Raw genomic sequence first — 19,669 nt, forward strand, 5'->3', positions numbered from 1 at the left:
TTGGGGTGGCGATAGCACATTTACTTCTGGGAATGTGAAGCTCACCTGTTAAAAAAAAAAAACGCGTACAAGACGATAGTGTATTAAATTCTCTAATGAAGTCTGTATCGAACAGGAATCTCAGCAGACAAATAACGAATGTTGAAAGCCACTGATAATATCACTGCAGGAAATCTCCAGCAAAACTCTGCTGTATAAAATCAAGCAACTGGTGTTTTGTGCCATAATTCGGCTGCCTCCATAGTATGTCTTGCAAGGAAATCATGAGAAGAAGGTCGGAAAGATTAGGACACACACACATACACACACGCAATTGCAGTCTGTGACCCTCATTCTAACGAACACTAACGCCAACAGTTTCAGAATTATCGACGATCACGTTTTGCCCTTAATTGTAGTTCATCGTGATATACTGTGATACTCCAACCTTCCAAGATGAGAATGTCCTGCATCATAAGATTGCAAGTGTATGTTCCTGCCTTGACCAACAGTCAGGGTTCATATTGCACCCGTCATGGTCCGTAAAATCAGTCGCTCTTAATCGCACAGAAAATTTCTGGGACTACTTGAAACATGGGGCAAATTGTTGCAGCCAGAATCCCCAGAATTTGATAGCTCTAAGGTATCCGATCAACACTGACCGCCTACAGCTGTGTATAGGATACCTGAAAAAATCTGTAGAAGTTTCCTCGGTGAATTCCAACCAGTACCAACAGTCAGGGTTCATATTGCACCCGTCATGGTCCGTAAAATCAGTCGCTCTTAATCGCACAGAAAATATCTGGGACTACTTGAAACATGGGGCAAATTGTTGCAGCCAGAATCCCCAGAATTTGATAGCTCTAAGGTATCCGATCAACACTGACCGCCTACAGCTGTGTATAGGATACCTGAAAAAATCTGTAGAAGTTTCCTCGGTGAATTCCAACCAGTACGAACACTAGAGGCAGTGTTACGCGGTATTAGCTTCATATCTTCTAAGGGACGATTAATTTTTTATCTGGTGAGTTTATACGTACATTTATCATGTGACGATATTGCGTACATTCATTGAAATGTTAAATGATCTTATGATGTTCAAAGAGCCTAACTGTTGCTTAGGCATCAGCGGCAAGAGCCACTTTCAGTTAATGTTTTCTGAATATTGTACCGCGACATAACGTAGAAACTGTGCTGCAGAAAGCAACGTTTCATTCACAATTGCAGTGGCCTTCTTCTGGGTTTACTGAAATGTTGCTTTCTCTAACATAGTTTTTGACATTATGACGCGGTAAGATACTCAGATGGCTTTTATGTCACCTGACTATATTTATCTGTTCGAAGTTTTGCGTGGATGTTTTCACATACGTAACTGATAATTTACGTAATATATTATTATAGGATATCTGTCTGTATACGACAGTCTACCATTTTTAAACAGTGAATCAACTAAGAGATTTTACTGTATCAAAGTTGAGAATTTGGATGAAAGAGAAAAGCTTGGAGATATCCCCGTAAGTATAATCAGCATACACACAACCGCAGTGGATGTTGATGGATTTACTATCCTTTTCAGAATTCAATATGAGCTGCTGGAAATGGAAAGCATCTATATTACCGTGAAGTGTTCAGATAAAGCACATTTCTCCATAGAAAGAAACAACAGTTAATGTGTTGAGATGTGTGGCCAGACAGAGGTCCGTGACCGGTACAGGGCAGGGAGCTCAGCTGAAGCTCTGCTCACCTAGTACACTACTCACGTGACGTCAGTCTTCGATTATGGATGTATATTTTACGACGTATGCGAAATAAATTCGATAACAACACTATCGTTGCATTTAAATGAATATTGGATGATGCTAACCACATTATGAGATGCACTACATGTGGAAGTTGATGTAACCTTATTGAGTATCGAGAAGGTAAACCATGCGGACGGTGTTGAAACCCGTTTCATAGGTCGATCACGTGATGATCTAAGGATTAATTAACGGTCAGACATCGTCGTAAGACGTGACTGTTGTACTGGAAATAGAATAATACTTCTCATTATCAAATCATTCGACTGGTGAGCCTTGTATGAAGAGTAAAACAACACGAAACCTTAACATAATTCCTAGCTAGGTTTAGCTACAGAGATAATATTATTCAAAACAAACATCTTCCAAAGATCTACCTAGAAGCCAGAATGTTGCTTAATACCATCTTCCAGTAAGTGACACAGATTGAAACGGACTGACAGAAAAGCGTTGGTACAGAAGCTGTCCCGCATCCAACTCTTACGAAAATATTTCTGCCATATTCTTTACGCATTCCGCTGAACCAATTACGGAAGCAGTAAAATGTGACATGTCTTGCAGAAGAAGCAGTATTGTTGTACTAATAGATGCACTAAACATACTGAAGGGACTCATATATACCTAAAGGAATAAAAATTTGTCACGGGCAGTGGCATCTTGCACAATTAAACAGTGGATACTTTAATCAAATTGATATTAAATTCGGACGAAGTCCTGTATCACAGACTTTCTGACGGCCCGGCTATATCGGCCGTCTTTACTTCAGATAGTTAGAGGTCACGTAGAACCGGCATGTTGGAGTACGAAAACGTACGAACAGATGAGAAGTGGCCATTACTGTCCGAAACCGGGGGGGATATTCTTGTACTAACGGCAGTAATAAACTGTTGCAAAAAGATTAGTGTAAGTTCCGGGGCGACACTGCAGCTAAACGATCGGCGAACTGATTAGCTGCTCAGTACCAGCGGCCGGGGATGGGCAGCTGCCAGAAAACGCCCGTGCAGAAAATTATTTAAAAATTGAAAAATGTGTTAAATGACACTACTGTTCTGCAATAACCTTCGAGCACCGAATACATTGGATCGGTTTATTGACAGTATTGGATCATTATAAAGGCCCGCAAGTGACTTGAATTGACGCTCGTCTCTATAAGTTAAGGCAAAATGCAGTGTCGTCCATTTTAAATTTTGTTGCAAGTGGAATAGTATATCGTACTCTAGAACGATAGTGAAAACTCATCACTGAATTTTAATGTTGGACTGATCAGGGTTATTTCTGGACGGAGACAAGAGTATTACTATCGTAAATAAGAGTTCGGTTACCCAATGCAAGTGAGTTACTCTGAGGAAGCGGAGATTTTACACCATACTTGGAACAGTCAAGTTCGTCCTCAGCAACCTCTGTGTAGTCAGATGTAGTAACACAGAAATGGAAATTATCGGGAGATACTGGATGGTTACGGGGACAGTTACACAGGTCCCGATTTTCTGTGGAGTCCTCATAGGTCGATGACTCGAACTAGGCGTGCCTAGGTTCCTTACGGGCCGACTGGTTAATGAAACAACTTATCCTGAGTTAAGTTAGTGCACGGAGGAAGAGGGACGGCGCCACAACCTTCTTATCAAGAAGTGCTGAGCGTTCTTGTATGAAAGGGACCGACGACTGGACAGGGCGACAACATTCAACCGAGATAATGGAGACCCGCAATGCAGTCGACACTAACCAGAAATTTTCTAGCGAAAATGTGTGCTGTAGGTTCATAGTATCCACTATTAAGTGTCATGTTATTGAAAGTTGCACCTAATGTTTAGCAATTGTGTCTATCAATAATCCTAACAGAACGATGCATTTAAGTTCTGTTACGCAAACGCATTAGTTACCTGCGTGAGTCGCATGTGTAGTAGTATTAATCCAGTTTTTTTTTCTCTCGCGGTCAAGATCCATATCGAAGGAGCAATGAAGCAAATAATCGAAAATATGAAATTAAAATTCAGTATGACAGGACATAAGCTGTAAGATTTGGTATTAACGTTCCTACCACCTTTGAGGAAGCAGAGAAGGAATTACAGACTGCTGTATAGTCTACTGAGCGCAGAATATGGCAAAGGGAAATTCCTCACCAAGTGAAGTCTTCTGGTACCAAAGATAGGCCTTTTCTGAGAAGATAATTTCTGACAGTATGCGTTTGGAGCAAATCGATGTTTGGAAGAGTCTGTATGGAAAAACGGCGGAAGAAGGAAGACTTTGGAGTGCTATGTTGCAAAGAATACTAAAAATTAATTAACCCAATAAGACAAGAAATGAAAAGGTTCTGCGCAGAATTGGTATGGGCAGCTATATATGGGAAATTCCAAGTCGTAAACTCTACAGGATGGTAATATGTATGTAAATTTCTCGTAGAGTAACTACCACGGTACCTGTGGGAGCTATAAGGGACAAAAGTAGAGGAGAAGACAGAGTTTGCAATATATATTACAAATAATTTTGGACTTAGAGTGCGTTACTGTCAGATGAGGAGGCGGGCCATTCGAATGCAATATATCAACGACCTCGCGTGGCAAGGATTCGACAATTCATTGGCAGCTTTTCCGAGTACACAGCACCGCAGGTCGCTCAATTCCCATAAATTCTGACGGGTGCTGTGTGAGAGCGGGGTGGGAGCTCGATACGGCCCCATATGTGTTACATAGGATTCGTATCAGGTGAATGTAATGGCCAACATCAACGTAACATCACTATCATGTCTCTCATGCCACTGTAGCGCAACTCTGGCCTTGTTACATGGACAGTTATCGTGCTTGAAGATATCATCATTGAAGAAGATATCAACTTTGAAGCAATGCAGGTGGTCCACAGTAATGTTCACGTAGCACACAGCTATCATGGTGCCTCAGGTTACGAAGACATGTCGCATGAAAGCGCAACTGTACGTCTCCCATTGCATACTACTGAACCCAACGGCCTAAATCCGTGATGGTGTACGTACCGAGGAGCCTTCCGCCTTGATGTCGGTGTATCCAGCCGCGACGACAGACCTAGTGTAACAAGAATCTTGACTCACCCAAAGCGACACGTCTCCATTGATCCACGGTCCAATCTCTATAACCTCGTGCGCACTACAATCATAATTGATGATGTCGTCGGATCCACATAGGTACACGTGAGGATCGTCTTCTGCGGAAAGCGGTTTGTTCCGAAACACTTGTGCTTTTTCCAGCCTTTTAATCTGTCTGCCACAGATCGCCGCCTCTCCTGCCTTAAAAAGCGGCCAAGTCCGACCTCCTGTTTCCATGATGAATGAAATGTCGTGTGACTACGGCCTCCCGTCGGGTAGACCGTTGGCCGGGTGCAAGTCTTTCGATTTGACGCCACTTCGTCGACTTGTGCGTCGATGAGGATGAAACACAACACCCAGTCCCTGAGCGGAGAAAATCTCCGACCCAGCCGGTAATCGAACCCAGGCTCTTAGGATTGATATTCCGTCGCGCTGACCACTCAGCTACCGGGAACGGATATTTTCCATGATGAGAACTAGATATCTAACACCCTGTCACCTACTCGTGCTTTCACCACCCTCCAACCACTTTCCGTTTATACGGCAACAGCATACGAAAAGGCGACCTGCTTCGCCGATCTAAGATGCTCATTCCAAGACGCCACACCATAACAATCAAAGTCTACTGTGCCAGTGGATTCCCACATTTGAGATTAGTTCGCCGCTAAAATTATTCGCCATCCTTCTCTGCTCGCCTGTGTACTTTCCTCGCCACGTCACATACCTGCGACGCTACCAACGGCGCTCCATTCGCGGAAGGCAATCTTCCTAGTGTTTTGGCGCATCATTGAACGTGGAAATGGGTAACGACTTTGTTGACTGCCGATCGAACGAAAATGCGAAAATAATTTTTTAAGTGACGTTAGTTTCTAGCCATTTCTCTACGGAGCATGCAGCTTTGGCAGAATTGTTCAGTATTAGAGCCGTTTTAAAACTAGTCCAAATGATTTTGCATACCGACTCAATGGCGTCTGTGTGACCGTGGTCCAACTATTCCTGCTTCAAGCGGAGCAGCAGTCAAATCAGTACGTCAATGACAATCGCCCTGCACCAAAGTATAAGAAGACAATTTCGCTCGAGAAATCCCTTGGTGATTGATGGTCGGTTAACAAACTTGATCGCGAGTCTAGCGCTATGACTGCCATGTGTCTTCATGATGACTGAAACTTCACCCTCTCTCCCAGTAGCTTTGTCTAAATGAAGCTCCGGGAGTTAGTTCGTGGGTAAGAGTAGTATACGCCAGAAAACTTTAGCGAAGCTTAGCCTTAGTGTGGGCTATGTGGAGACTCGAAGTAGAAACCGCTGTGACCTTCCAAAGAAATAAAGTTAAGCTTCTAGCGTTTGCAGAAGATAAAGTGTTCATTGCAAAAAGTGAAACACAAGTAGAATATCTGTGTATGTCGTAGAAGAAGCATCTATACATGGCCTAAAAGTAAATGGTCAGGAAACAAAGTACATGACAGTTCCAACACGAAGAGATAAACAAGACAACATAATCGTGTCTAATAACCGGGAAACATAAATTCGAATGCGCTGAACAGTTCAAATTTCTGGGTCCAATAATAGAAGAAAAACATTAGAGAGATGTAGAAACAATAATGTGACTGCAAAATGCTAATAGAGCTTACTAATCCACACAAAAACTTCCAGGGGCTAAACTACTGACAAGAAAAACTAAACTGAAGCTGTTCAACACAGTCATCAGACCTATCAAAACCTGTGGAGCAGAAACACGGAGTTAAGCTGTAATGGAATAACACCAATTAGAAGTATTTGAAAATAAAGTTTGTAAGACAATTTATGGTTCATAGTATGACAATGCATCGCGAAGGTGGAAGAGAAGGCCGGCCGGAGTGGCCGAGCGATTCTAGGCGCTACAGTCTGGAACCGCGAAATCGCTACGGTCGCAGGTTCGAATCCTGCCTTGGTCATGGATGTGTGTGATGTCCTTAGATTAGTTAGGTTTAAGTAGTTCTAAGTTCTAGGGGACCGATGACCTCAGAAGTTGAGTCCCATAGTGCTCAGAGCCATTTTTTTGGAAGAGAAGGCGCACCACAGAAATCCACACTCTTTCACAACAAACAAAAACAATTAGCATAATAAATTCCAAAAGACTTCATTGGGCAGGCCGTCTGATGAGAATGGAAGAGAATCAAGTAGTTTCAAGTATATTTATGTGGAAGTCAGTTGGTAAGAGACCGAGGGGGAGGCCCAGGAGGTACATGGGCAAATGAAATTAAAACAATACGCAACAGGCTGATTGAGATAGTGAGGATGAAGTAGCACAGGACAGGAGCATTTGGTGGGAACTTGCGAGGTCGATCGTGAGCTTTGAGTATGTTGGAAGCCAAGAAGAAGAAGAAAATGGTGAAGAAGAAACAAAGATTTGCGGCCGCTCGACGCTATTGCAAGGCCTGGCACTGAATAACACGGAGCAGTAACGTGTGGGGTAATGGGCGAGTTGTGGCGCCCCGAAAATATTCTAAGTTCAGAGTTGGCGTGGCCGCGCTGGGGCCTGTCGGCGGGCCGCGGTTCGTCGGCAGCCGCGTGGTGCCCAACGTAAGCCGGGCTCCATGCCGACCACGTGGCTGGGAATTCCTTGGTGACGCTGTGTCAATGAAAAAGACTTGTATGCCAAGAATGCCAAAGATGGCGGACTTCGTGAAACCATCATGGCAGACCTTTCACAGGTCATATAGAAATTAATAGTAGCCAGAGGATTCGTGATACCTCAAAAAGAAACATGTACATTACCATTGTTTGCCCGGCGATTCTGATGGTGTAATGAGATTTTCAATATCTTTATTAGTTTAAAGTTCAGTATCTGATGATAAATTATACAAGTGACACCCAGCAACGAATTTCCATAATCTAAACGGTTCATCCGATTTTGTCGATCGACGTGTTTACAGGCATGTAACTTGAATAATATATGAGTTATTGGGGGTCAAAATGGTCGATTGTTATTAATCGTATGAGGCCGTAAGTACTTCACAGTTACTCGAAAAAACGGTAGCAACGTGCTTATAAATGTATTTATTCGTCTGTGTCTATATCCGATATATACTATTCAAGAAGAAATTGGTTAAATATTTACTGTGTTTTAGAAAGCACAGAGACATCAGGCTACTGGCCTGCCTTTTGTAGCTATTCCTTTGATATATGTTTATTTAATTTGTTTATGTATTTAATAATGTGTGTTAGAGAGTGTTTGTGGTCCAGCCGTAGGAATATTTATTTAATTTCAAGTTATTTAAATGTAAATCCGGTATTTCTAATGTGTTTCAAAATGTGATTCTTCAGTTTCTCCCGGCGTATTTGTTGCTCGAACAGTCCACGGGTATACTGCCGGTTCATAGCGTCCAACGAAGATCGTTGCCGAGATCATCAAAGGCACACTCGACTGAAGTATCCAAATAAGTCGGCGGTAGCAGAGCACTGTTTGTCCGAGAAACACGAGATGGATTATGAGCGTACCAAGATCCTGGCTCAGACCTCTAAATATTGGGACAGCGTTATAAAGGAGGCTATCGAAATTCGCACCAGGGAAGATCTTATCAACCGAGACTGCGGCTACAATCTTAGCAAGGCTTGGGACCCGGAACTGAATGTAATTCAAATGTTCAAATGGCTCTGAGCACTATGGGACTCAACTGCTGTGGTCATAAGTCCCCTAGAACTTAGAACTACTTAAACCTAACTAACCTAAGGACAGCACACAACACCCAGCCATCACGAGGCAGAGAAAATCCCTGACCCCGCCGGGAATCGAACCCGGGAACCCGGGCGTGGGAAGCGAGAACGCTACCGCACGACCACGAGATGCGGGCTGAATGTAATTAAGAAGACTCTCAGCAAGAAGTACGAACTGGCGACCAGGGCGGACGTAGCAAACACATCGACGCTACGACAGATTCCGACGCCCACGTCTTCGCGACCGCCGGCGCGCGGGCGCGGACGGCGAAGAGAGCGGCCCGCGAGGGATGGGATTTAAATCGGCCGCCCGCCCTCAGGAGCTCAGTTCGTCAGCGCACCTGACGATGGCGACATGTCTGATCGCCTAAATGTTGTGCCCGTTGGACACTATGAACCGCCAGTATACCCGTGGACTGTTCGAGTGTTTCAAAATGTTTGTGAGTGTGCATTGGCTTGGAGACATGATGGGAGCATTATCGCCAATCACAACGCTCATTACTAAGAGAGGCGACTACCGAAGTGAATGGAGGGGCAGTTCTGAACAGTGTGGCGCAAGGGACAGTCGCAGAGGACACAGGAGAGTTCTGGACAGTACGGGAGAGGACACGAGAGGGTCCAGGGCAGTACGGCGCGACGGATGGACGCACGGTCGCGGCAGAGACTTGGATGGAGAGTGTGGAGCGGTTTGAACGTGACGCGGCAGATAGATACGCTTCGGAGTGCCTACTTGTGGACTTGTGAGATTTCCTTGGCTTCTACAGTGAAGACGTAGTGTGCATTTAGATGTGAATATCTCGCGAGCTGCGTTGTTGAGTTCATAACTAATTACGTGCAGTAGGAATCTATTTTTTCCCTGTTATTCAACTTATATTATATTTAATTGCTGGAACATCGACACCAATAAGTTCTTCTACTATCGTACTCATCATTTAAAATCATTAAAATAGTACCTGCAGAATTTTATTTAACTGCAATCTTTCATTCATAAATTAATACGTCACATTCGCAATTGCCGAGTGATAGGAACCTTTGACCATTCTATTCATGTGTATATTCATAATGTAGACTGTTGACTCAGCAGTTTTTCGCTTTTAATGCGGCAACTACGTATCCCAGCCCCTAGACAACGAAACCAGCCAAAACTTTTAATATTTCAACACTGGGTCGGAGGGAACGTCGCTGAGGGCCACACCATACCATCACATGATTTCATTTTTATTAGAAATCCCGCAAACGTATCGCTCGTTTTTGGTAGGATGATCCATTATTGGTCGAATATTTCAGAGGAGAGAACCCTAACAAAAGACATAGCTGGAAAAACTCTCGTTCGACATTTCCTGACCAATCTTGGTCGGTTTGGGACCCTTTGTGTCAAGGAGAAGCTCAGTCAACTGCAGCGGCAGACTCTACAAGAGAACCGTGATGACTCAGGAAGAAACTTACCTTCAAAACTCCCCAAAAATGAAAAACAGCATAAAATCCCACGAGTACACTATCAGTGATGCATAATTTGAATCAACCAACTCATGCGAATGACTGGATGTAATAGTTTTTCTGGCAATGAAATGGAAAGATAAAGCAGACTCAGCAAGTGGCAGACTTCAGTCCATTGTAGGACGCTGGGAAGATGCAGGCTACACTTCTGCAGCGCATCCAAAAATATTTATCAGCTATGTGAGGCCCTTACCAGATAGAACTAACAGCGGATACTGATCGTACAGAAACAACGGCGCCTTGGATGTTCACAAGTTAATGTGACTTACGAGAGGGCGACACAGACACGCTGGAAACCTGAACTGTCAGACGCTTAACGATTCTAAGAACCAGTTTTAGGAAAGGAATTGAAGAATATACCAAACCTACTACGTATCACTTCCATAGGAATAGCAGGGATCAGACGAAATTAGTTACGTCACCCAACGGAGACATTTAAACAGTCGTTCGTCCCGCGCTCCGCACGTGATTCGAACAGCGAGAAGACCTTCATCGTGGCATAGCGGCAAGTACCCTCTGCCAACGCCTTCGCAGTGATTAGTGGAGTTAGAATACGTATCTAGATATCTCACAGACTGCGTAGCTGTAAAAACACACAAATTACACGACACACTGAGTCCTACCGACAGTCACTGTCACCACTTCATGCGTAAATTGGACAAAGATAGACAAATTGACTGTGGTACCGGAACTAGCCACGCCATCTCACACTGTGAAGCGGTTTTCGGAACATAGATGCAGATAATCTGACGGTATCAGAACGCTGTCAGTGAAATACAGTGGTTCGTTGTAGTTTCTGCTTCCGCCTCCTGACAGATGCGGACAGATGACAACTCACATTGAATAAATGCTTTACGGATTTCTTGCTACTTCAGAGCTATCCACCGTAGTCTTTGGCACGAGATTAGATTTCAGTAGGCACTTACGTACTTTATTTGGCCGAATTAAGCCATGGAGAAATAACGAAATCAGTGAACTTCCATGTACTACCAAATGGTATGCCTATATCAGTGACTGAACACAATCAGCAGCGACGCTGATTTCGTTAGATGGTGGGTGATTCAAATGATTTCACTTTGCCGTTCAGCATCAGTTGAGCATTTCCATGTACCACTAAGAGTGTAGCCGCTGTCTACGTTAAGGGTGAGGTTACACTTTCTTATCTCAACGGCTTCTTTGATGAAAGAATTCCAAGATGTTGATGCATGGGATAATATTTCCGTTTCGGAAACTTAATCGTATGTCTGTTTGTGAGGCTGTGGTCGGCAAACAGCGGTTTATCAAATCAGGGATATTTAATGTGCTACGTACATCGCTCTGAAACTGTTCGTATTGCCTGACCAATTAAATTAATTTATAATTAAAGAGATGCCGCGCCAATGAAAAGTCAGCTTTCGTATCGCTGTTCCTGGAACATACGAAATGTGAATGGGGTAGCACTTATGTCAACGCGAACAGCGTCAGAGCGCTGCACACAGTAACGACGCCACATTAAATGTTCCGATTTTGAAAAATATGCTGTTGCAGAACACATGATCAGGAGCAAACATACGATTATGTTTGATAAAACGGAAACAATATCCCGTGCACCTCTACCTACTGGGATTCCGTCATCAGAGAAGTTGTTGAGATCAGAATGAGTAACAACTTGAACCGAGGCAGTAGCTACACTTTTACTGGTCCAAGGAAACGGTCAGTTGATGATGAAAGGGAAAGAGATATCAGACGAATCGTCGCCATCTAACGATACCAACATATCCAGAATTAGATTTTCACTCCGCAGCGGAGTGTGCGCTGATATGAAACTTCCTGGCAGATTAAAACTGTGTGTCAGACCGAGACTCGAACTCCGGACCCTTGCCTTTCGTGGGCAAGTGCTCTACCATCTGAGCTACCCAAGCACGACTCACGCCCCGTCCTCACAGCCTTACTTCTGCCAGTAACTCGTCTCCCACCTTCCAAACTTAACAGAAGCTCTCCTGCGAACCTTGCACTGGTACTGGCAGAAGTAAAGCTGTGAGGACGGGGCGTGAGTCGTGCTTGGATAGCTCAGATGGTAGAGCACTTGCCCGCGAAAGGCTAGGGTCCCGAGTTCGAGTCTCGGTCTGCACACAGTTTTAATCTACCAGGAAGTTAGGAAACCAACATAGCTACCAATGATCTTCAGTGACAGACATCGACATAATCTTCACGAACATACGGAATTTCCGAGACTTAATAACTTCTCCACGGCATAATTTTGTCAATTAAATGAAGTACCTATAAGCCTAGTAAGATGTAAAGTCCTGCAGACGACGGCGGAGGATGTCGTCGAAAGCTCTAGACTAACAAATCTGACCGGGAAGAACTACATGTACCATTCACACAAAAATATCACCGCGACAAGCTGCTTTGTCACATCTCACATACTTCATACTTCAATTTTGACACGTAGTTTTCTGGTACTTTTAGGCGCTTGCCAAATATGCTTTGGTACATGTTTTCGAGTGTTTTGTACGACAAGGTTGGCGTTTCTTTTTACCTACTGACTTTTCACTTATAGGTCAGGAGGTAGAGGTGCGTCGACTGTCGATCCGCGGCCTGCTGCCCGACACGGACTACTACATGACGTACGACGGGTCCACGACGATGCCCGCCTGCCACGAGACTGTCACGTGGATCATCCTCAACAAGCCCATCTACATCACCAAGCAGCAGGTAGGGTAGCGCCGACCGCGCTGGCTCTAACGCTACTACGGCGTGATGCTACAAGGAGATTAATTGTCTCCCTACAAGGACGAGCTACGTTGTTAAACAGTATTATGTTCAAATAACCGTCAACTCAACAGTTTTTCGGTGTTATCCTAGATTGTTTTATACAATTTCGACTTATCAAAAATTTCAGTGTCTGTCTCTCTCGTCTTTAGAAACAAATAGAAATAATTATTAACCTAAGAGGCCGTAAAATGCTCAATGTTTTCTTATGGTCTGTGTTTGTGAACGAAAATGTCACACGTAGCTTTATAAAAGTTGTTAGTATAGTAGATATAATTTTGCTTGTGTTGCAACTTTGTTACTTCATCCTCTGTGCTGTTCGACGGTTGAACCATAATCATCTCTTGGAAGGCGTGTTTTTCTTGGCCTTTTTACAGTGGAAAGCAGCGGCGATTTCTTGTGGGGACAATTTAACTAGTATGGAAAATATGTGTCCATATATGAGATCACATGTAGCACTCTTTTAAAACTAAAATTTACCACATCCTGATAACAAGTGCGGAAATAAATGCTGTCTCCTCTAATCACTGCACGTAATTGTGTATATATTTATATATAATCTAGTGCAGACGAGCTTCACAAATGAACGGGAGAAATAATTAACGTAACTTTGGGAAACAAGACAGGAAGTTTACAATAAAGTTGAACTTTTTTTCAATACGCATAATCTCCAAAGAGAATGTATTTCATTGTCTTCTCTCTCCGTGACTGCTTTTCATTCGTTTTGATTAAAGACATAATTTTTTTTTCATCTCTGATTAAGTTGTGTCGTACAGCATTATATGCATTTTATTATCTTAGATAATAGCGACTATCCTAATTACAGTTACAGTTTCTTGTCTTCAATATCTACAGGGGGATGCCGTGGGGATTCACAGACGATCACATGAATAACGTATCATTAGGTATACGAAAATCATTTGATACGGCATCATATTGTCTTTCACCAAAGAAGCTAACAAGTGAGCAGACGTCTCCTACGTATATTATGTTGGTTCATAAGATAGTAGTGTTTTTGTCTAGCACGTTGGTATTCCGGTTGCTATGAGTTTATTTACTAACTTCCATTTTTTATTTGTAGTTGACTGTTGCTATCTGAGTTTACATACTATCGTATTGCCATTTGGAGAAGTGAGTGGAGATGTGAACGCTGGAAAATGGAGTGCCAAGAGCAGGAATCGGAACGTTACCGACATATTCGCTTTTTGGAGTTCAATAGACGCGCGAGAGCAGTAGAGGCAGTCAGAAACATTTCCCCCGTGTTTGGGGATAATGCCACTGGACGGAGGACGGAAAGAAAATGGTTTTCTAGTTTTAAGATCACTCTGAAATCTTTGACTCTTCACGTTCAGGAAGATCTTCGAGGTTTGGTGAAGATCGTTTAAAAGCATTAATCCACAATGAGCCACGTCGCTGCCCTCGAGAACTGGCAAATGAGATGAACTGTGAACATTCCACCATCGTGCGATATTTGCATGCAATGGGAAAGGTTCAGAAATCGGATGTACTAGTACCGCGTTCTGTAAGCCAAAACCTCAAAAATCAGCGGGGGGCCATATGTGCAACTTTGCTTGTTGGTAATTAATTGGCTCGTGAACAACACCGACCATTCTTATCTTGTATCGTTACTCGTGACAAGATATAGTGTCTTTATGCTAACGTATGGAAAAGAAAGGAATACTTTATCCCAAAAAAAACAGCAAAGTCCCCGCTCAAAGATTTGCACGCAACCACAACAGATCATGTCATGCATTTGATGGAATGGCGACGGTGTGATGTACTAGGAACTGCTTATCCGGGGTGCTGACATTTACTGTCCATAACTGGTACGTCTTGCAGATACAATCCAAGAACAACGACTAGGAAGGCTGTGTGAAGTGATGCTACCCCATGTTAAGGCCCGAACGCATTCTGCTAGACTGACAAAAACCCTTCCATGGACCTGGGTTGGGAAGTCATTCGGCTCCCACTTTTTCTACGGTCTTTCATCCTAAGATCTTCAACTTTTTCGCTCTCTATAGAAACAAGCTTCAAGTAACTTCCTTTCCGGATGAAAATGCGCACCGAACATGATTCTACGAGTTCTGGGCCTCTAAACGACGTGATACCTATAGTCGCGGAATTGAAAAGTACCCCAGCTTTGTTGTAAATAGAGAAGGGAAATTGACGACTAAAGTTTCTCTTATTTGTATCTGTAGTGTTTATCAAACTTACGGAAAAACGCTAAGAACTTATCCGTCAGCCTAATATAACTTTTTTAAGGTGCAGTTCACTGACTGATCTGCGCTTATTGCTGCACAAGAAATAACATATAACGTTACTGTTTTACGCGTGTATTGCATCACCAATTCTGCGTGCGTTGTGGCGAAATAGTCGTCCCGTCTAGGTATTAAAATACGTTAAGGAAGCTGGGTACTTGATTTCTGTGTGTTTGGTTTTCTGCGATGGGCAGGGTGGGTGACGCAGAGGCAGAGTCTTGGAGATGACCACCCTCCAGACCACAAAATAGGAGGAGTTGACCTCCTGCGAGCAAAACGATCGCCTAATAGTGATTTACCAGGTACTTTTCTGCGTGATTGATTAATGGTAGGCTTCCGGGTGTTCTGACGACTTGTTTCATTCCACGCGCGGTGTTTCAACGACCGACCCCGCTATTATTCTCAGGTACCTCAAGTTTTGCTGTTACATGTGATTCCGCTGCCTGGACTCCGACCAAAGTGCGTCGATCGTCGAAACAGCGAGTATGAAATGGAAATACAGACTCGACAGGACACCCGGAAGCGCACAGTATCACCTAATGGTACTCGCAGGGGGTGTCTAGCAAAGGATTCGCGTCTAATACTGTCTCAGCTAATCACAGAACACATATGAGTAATCCACCAACGATTAAAAGTAAGATTTGGAAAAGAAAACTAGCAGCTTAGGGCAGTAAAATTCACAGACTGGGGTTGGCCACCTTGTGATTCCCTTGCGCTTCCTCAAAGCTGTTGCCACATGCGTGGCACCTGATCAGGAGTCTCTCTCACTATCGGAGGCTTTATGGATTCAGATGTACCATATTGTAAGGATCCATAAGGCGCTACGGACCATCAGACGCACCTTAATTTTTAAGGAATTCTAAAAAAATAATAATTTTTCCGTTTTTATTATTAGACTGCAAAGCTCGTATATGAGATGGTCTTCACTGCCATCGAGAGCGTTAGTTATGCTGCACTTCTTGAAAGACTGTAAATTAATGTCTTATCTTACTCTATTTCGCGACTGTTTTATCCACTGACATATTTGTTTGATTTTAGATCGTTCGAAACCTTCCTTCGGCGTGAATTTATGTTGGGTTAAATCCGTCATCCATTTGTTCCATTCACCCTTCATATGCTCTTTTAATGGTTTATTTATCTATACATCATGATGTTGCACTTGCAAAGTAAGTCCTCCCGGAACAACGGCTAGTTTCGTACTCCGCTGTCTCAATTTCTCTTTCACAGAATTTTTCAAATGACTACTAAATTGATCAAGCACAAGAAGAGAATTCTTCTTCAATAAAACACCTTTCCTTCTCTCCCACGCTCTTTTAATCCATAATGTCATACCAGCCTCGCCCATCCAGTCCTTGCCATGTACGTGAACAACGACGGAAGGTTTTGAGCTTGAAAAAATGGAAATGTCGTGTGGATACGGCTTTCCGTCGGGTAGACCGATCGCCTGGTGGAATTCTTTTGAGTTGACGCCACTTCGGAACTTGTGCGTCAATTGGGATGAAATGATGAAGACAACACAAGACTCAGTCCCTGAGCGGACAAAATCTCCAACTTAGCCCGGAATGGAACCCGAGACCCTTGGCTATCGGGGCGGAGGTTGAGCTTGGAAATGACCATTGGATTAAGTTTAGTATCGTCAGCACAATATGAAAGGACAACAGTTTAGTGCGCTTTTTCATGCCCTCTTGTTTTCATGGTTACAGCTTTAGTACCTTTCTTGGCAACAGTTCTGTTACTTGGCGCAACAAATTTCAGAAGATTTTCTTCCATATTCTCTATTCGGCTTACCGCAATTCCACACTGGTTTTCTTTTGATGTTGAAAATAAATCCATGAAAAGTTAATATTTTCTCTTCGAACTCTTGTAACATTTTCTGAGTTACTTTGGTTTTTGTTGTATGCTAGGTCCATGACGCTTCATAAATCTGTAGCACCCACCAACTCCTCCTCTAAAGTCTGTTAAGTTCCACAATAGCGTTAACTTACGAGTGAGTATTTGAATCATTTTTGTATTAATTCCAATGCCATTTTGATGGAGTCCTTAAATCCATTTCAATATATCATTATCTGGTCTTAGCCATTTTGCATTCTGTCCTCTTTTTGTACATTTAGTCTTCCTCATTTTTTTCAGTTCTTCTTTACTAGCCGCCATTCGTGAATGGTTTTTTTCTGTTGGTGGAGGAACGAAATGCCGCCCGCTGCTCTGTTTCCATGTTCTTCTGCATATGCTCGTATTCAATTTATAGCAGGCATCATATCAATACCTTTTATTTTTTTCATTTACAAAGCTAGCTACGAACGAAAGTTTTGTACTGTTACCGATAACACAAATCATTTTCAAGTTCACGGACACCGTAGACTGCAATGACGCATCAAAGGCTAGGCAGAGTTCTGTGTTTGTGATTGAGGGGTGGGAAGGAGACAGTGTTGGCGAGCTTGTGAATCCCCGTAACGCATGTTCGTCGCATCGATGCTTTGCTGCCCCGAGTTCAATCAAATTTCCCAGTTAGAAATAGGTTTCCCCGGGGCACCAAATATATAGCCATTTTTAAGAGTGGCGGGAATTTTAAATCAAAAACTGTTAATTTTTATATTAATTTTGAGTATATAAACGCACCTGAGATTTGGAGGCAGTTTTTCGAAGAAAAAAGTGCGTCTTATAGTCCGTAAAATACGGTAGGTATGGCGGACTGTGAATGGGGGAGAGGCATGACATATTTGTAATTATTAGCGTTGTTGAAACTCTTTAAAAGCAGCAGTGTATTTGCTATGCTTTGCTAATTTCTTCTCTGAAATCTTTGGTAATATGGATGGATGTAATAAACTTTAATGTATGTAGTTACATGATTTAGTGGAGTGTTCACGCTCCTGGCGGACCAGAACATGAAAAGAATTTTATGTAGATATATTTTCAGCCTATTTCCCATCGTTCTGTACAGGTGATGAGCTACATTTAAGCAAAGACATTAAGACTTGTCTTACCGAAATCACGTTAATTCATACTAGGTTACTTCAGTTTTTCTCTACGTATAGGGTCACTACAGATACGAATGTGAAAATTATAGTGTGTAATAACTTCGCAATAACATAGATACAAGCCTTATTAATAGTTCAGTAGGTATCAAGTTGCAAAATGTACAATGGTATAGATACAAGCCTTATTAATAGTTCAATAGGTATCAAGTTGCAAAATGTACAATGGTAGCCATAACTGCCCAGAATGGCTACAAAGCCTATGGTCTGTTAAACAGAAAAAAGTTGAAAGAGAGTACGTATACAATTTCTGAAACCTCTTTTCATTCGACATCTTATTCATAGTGCTTCCCAGTTTTAAGGTCAAGTGAAGTAATATTATCACAGGCTGCTGTGGTTTCACAACGAAGTTAAACATTTGGCCATCAGGCAGCACCCATATAGCTTGGTTTTGCATTTGTTTCTGCTTACAATTTAGACCACTGATTCCCACACTATTACGTCATTCGAGTTACATATTACATATATTTTAACATAAATAAAACATTATACACAAACGGCAAACAGCAGAGCAAAATAAAATTTTCATATAAAGCGAAATCCAAAACCAACACTCAAGATGGCGACGCCACACACACGCATTTAGTATGGTGAAGTTTTACGAACAGTATTGACGATATATTTAGTCATATGACACAAAAAGGGTAAAGCTGCAAGTCAAAGTGAAAGCAGACGAAAAACATCAGCTCCAGAGGTAGAAATACCTGGAAAATGTGCAAGAAGACAACATCCACTGATCTGATTGGAAATCAGACTAAAATGGTGTAAGTAAAAAAATAATATTCTTTTATCTTTTTTAACAAATTATCTTTAGATGTAAAAATCAAACCAAAATTGCAGATATGTTTCATTCCGGAGTGATGACTGCTGCATATTGCCTGTAATTTAGTGGATTATTCCTGCCCCCTTTCTTGAATATTGGTATTCTGCAGTCTTTGTGTACAGATCTACTGCCGAGGGAGCGGTTATGGATGTTAAGTATGCAGATATTCTATCAGCATACTGTGAAAGGAAGCTAAGTGGTATACAGTCTGGACCGAAAAATTGACTTTTATTAAGTGATTTAAGCTGCTTCTCTACTCCGATGATATCTACTCCTAAGTTACTCAAGTTTGCAGCTCTTCTTGATTCGAATTCTGGAATATGTACTTTGTCTTCTTCGTTAAAGGAATTTCGGAAGGCTGTCTTTGGTAACTCTGCCTTAGCAGCACTGTCATCGATAGTAATTCCATTGTTGTTGCCAGAGAAGGCACTTACGGTGTCTTGCCGGCAGCATACTTTACATACGACCCGAATCTCTTTGGATTTCTGCCAAGTTTCTAGATAAGGTTTCGCAGTGGAACCTATTATGAGTATCACGAATGGCAACTACTTTTCAAGAGCCGAGAAACTGAATTGTTGAAGCTGTCGATGCAGTAAACAGGGAGTTGTTAATTTGGGTGTGGAATGAAACAGACTATCGTTTCGATGTTTCTCGAGCAACATATGACAACCATCTTAAATGAACGGTACATTGTCCGTAAGAACATAAAACTTTGGACGTTCCTCTATCCAGTGACATGGGCATTGTGTTTCTATCTTACACAATTTGTTCTATAATAA

General features: G+C 42.5%; 1 protein-coding gene across 1 annotated transcript in view; it reads left to right on the top strand.

Moving 5' to 3' along the window:
* Positions 1-19,669, top strand: part of LOC124606114 (carbonic anhydrase-related protein 10-like) — a 719,303-nt gene that overhangs the window by 300,044 nt on the left and 399,590 nt on the right. The window contains exon 9 of the mRNA XM_047138077.1: positions 12,566-12,720. Coding sequence (XP_046994033.1) covers positions 12,566-12,720 — 155 coding nt within the window. The remainder of the gene's footprint in view (positions 1-12,565; positions 12,721-19,669) is intronic.

Source organism: Schistocerca americana, chromosome 3 (assembly GCF_021461395.2).
Source record: "Schistocerca americana isolate TAMUIC-IGC-003095 chromosome 3, iqSchAmer2.1, whole genome shotgun sequence".
Classification (NCBI taxonomy): Eukaryota; Metazoa; Arthropoda; class Insecta; order Orthoptera; family Acrididae; genus Schistocerca; species Schistocerca americana.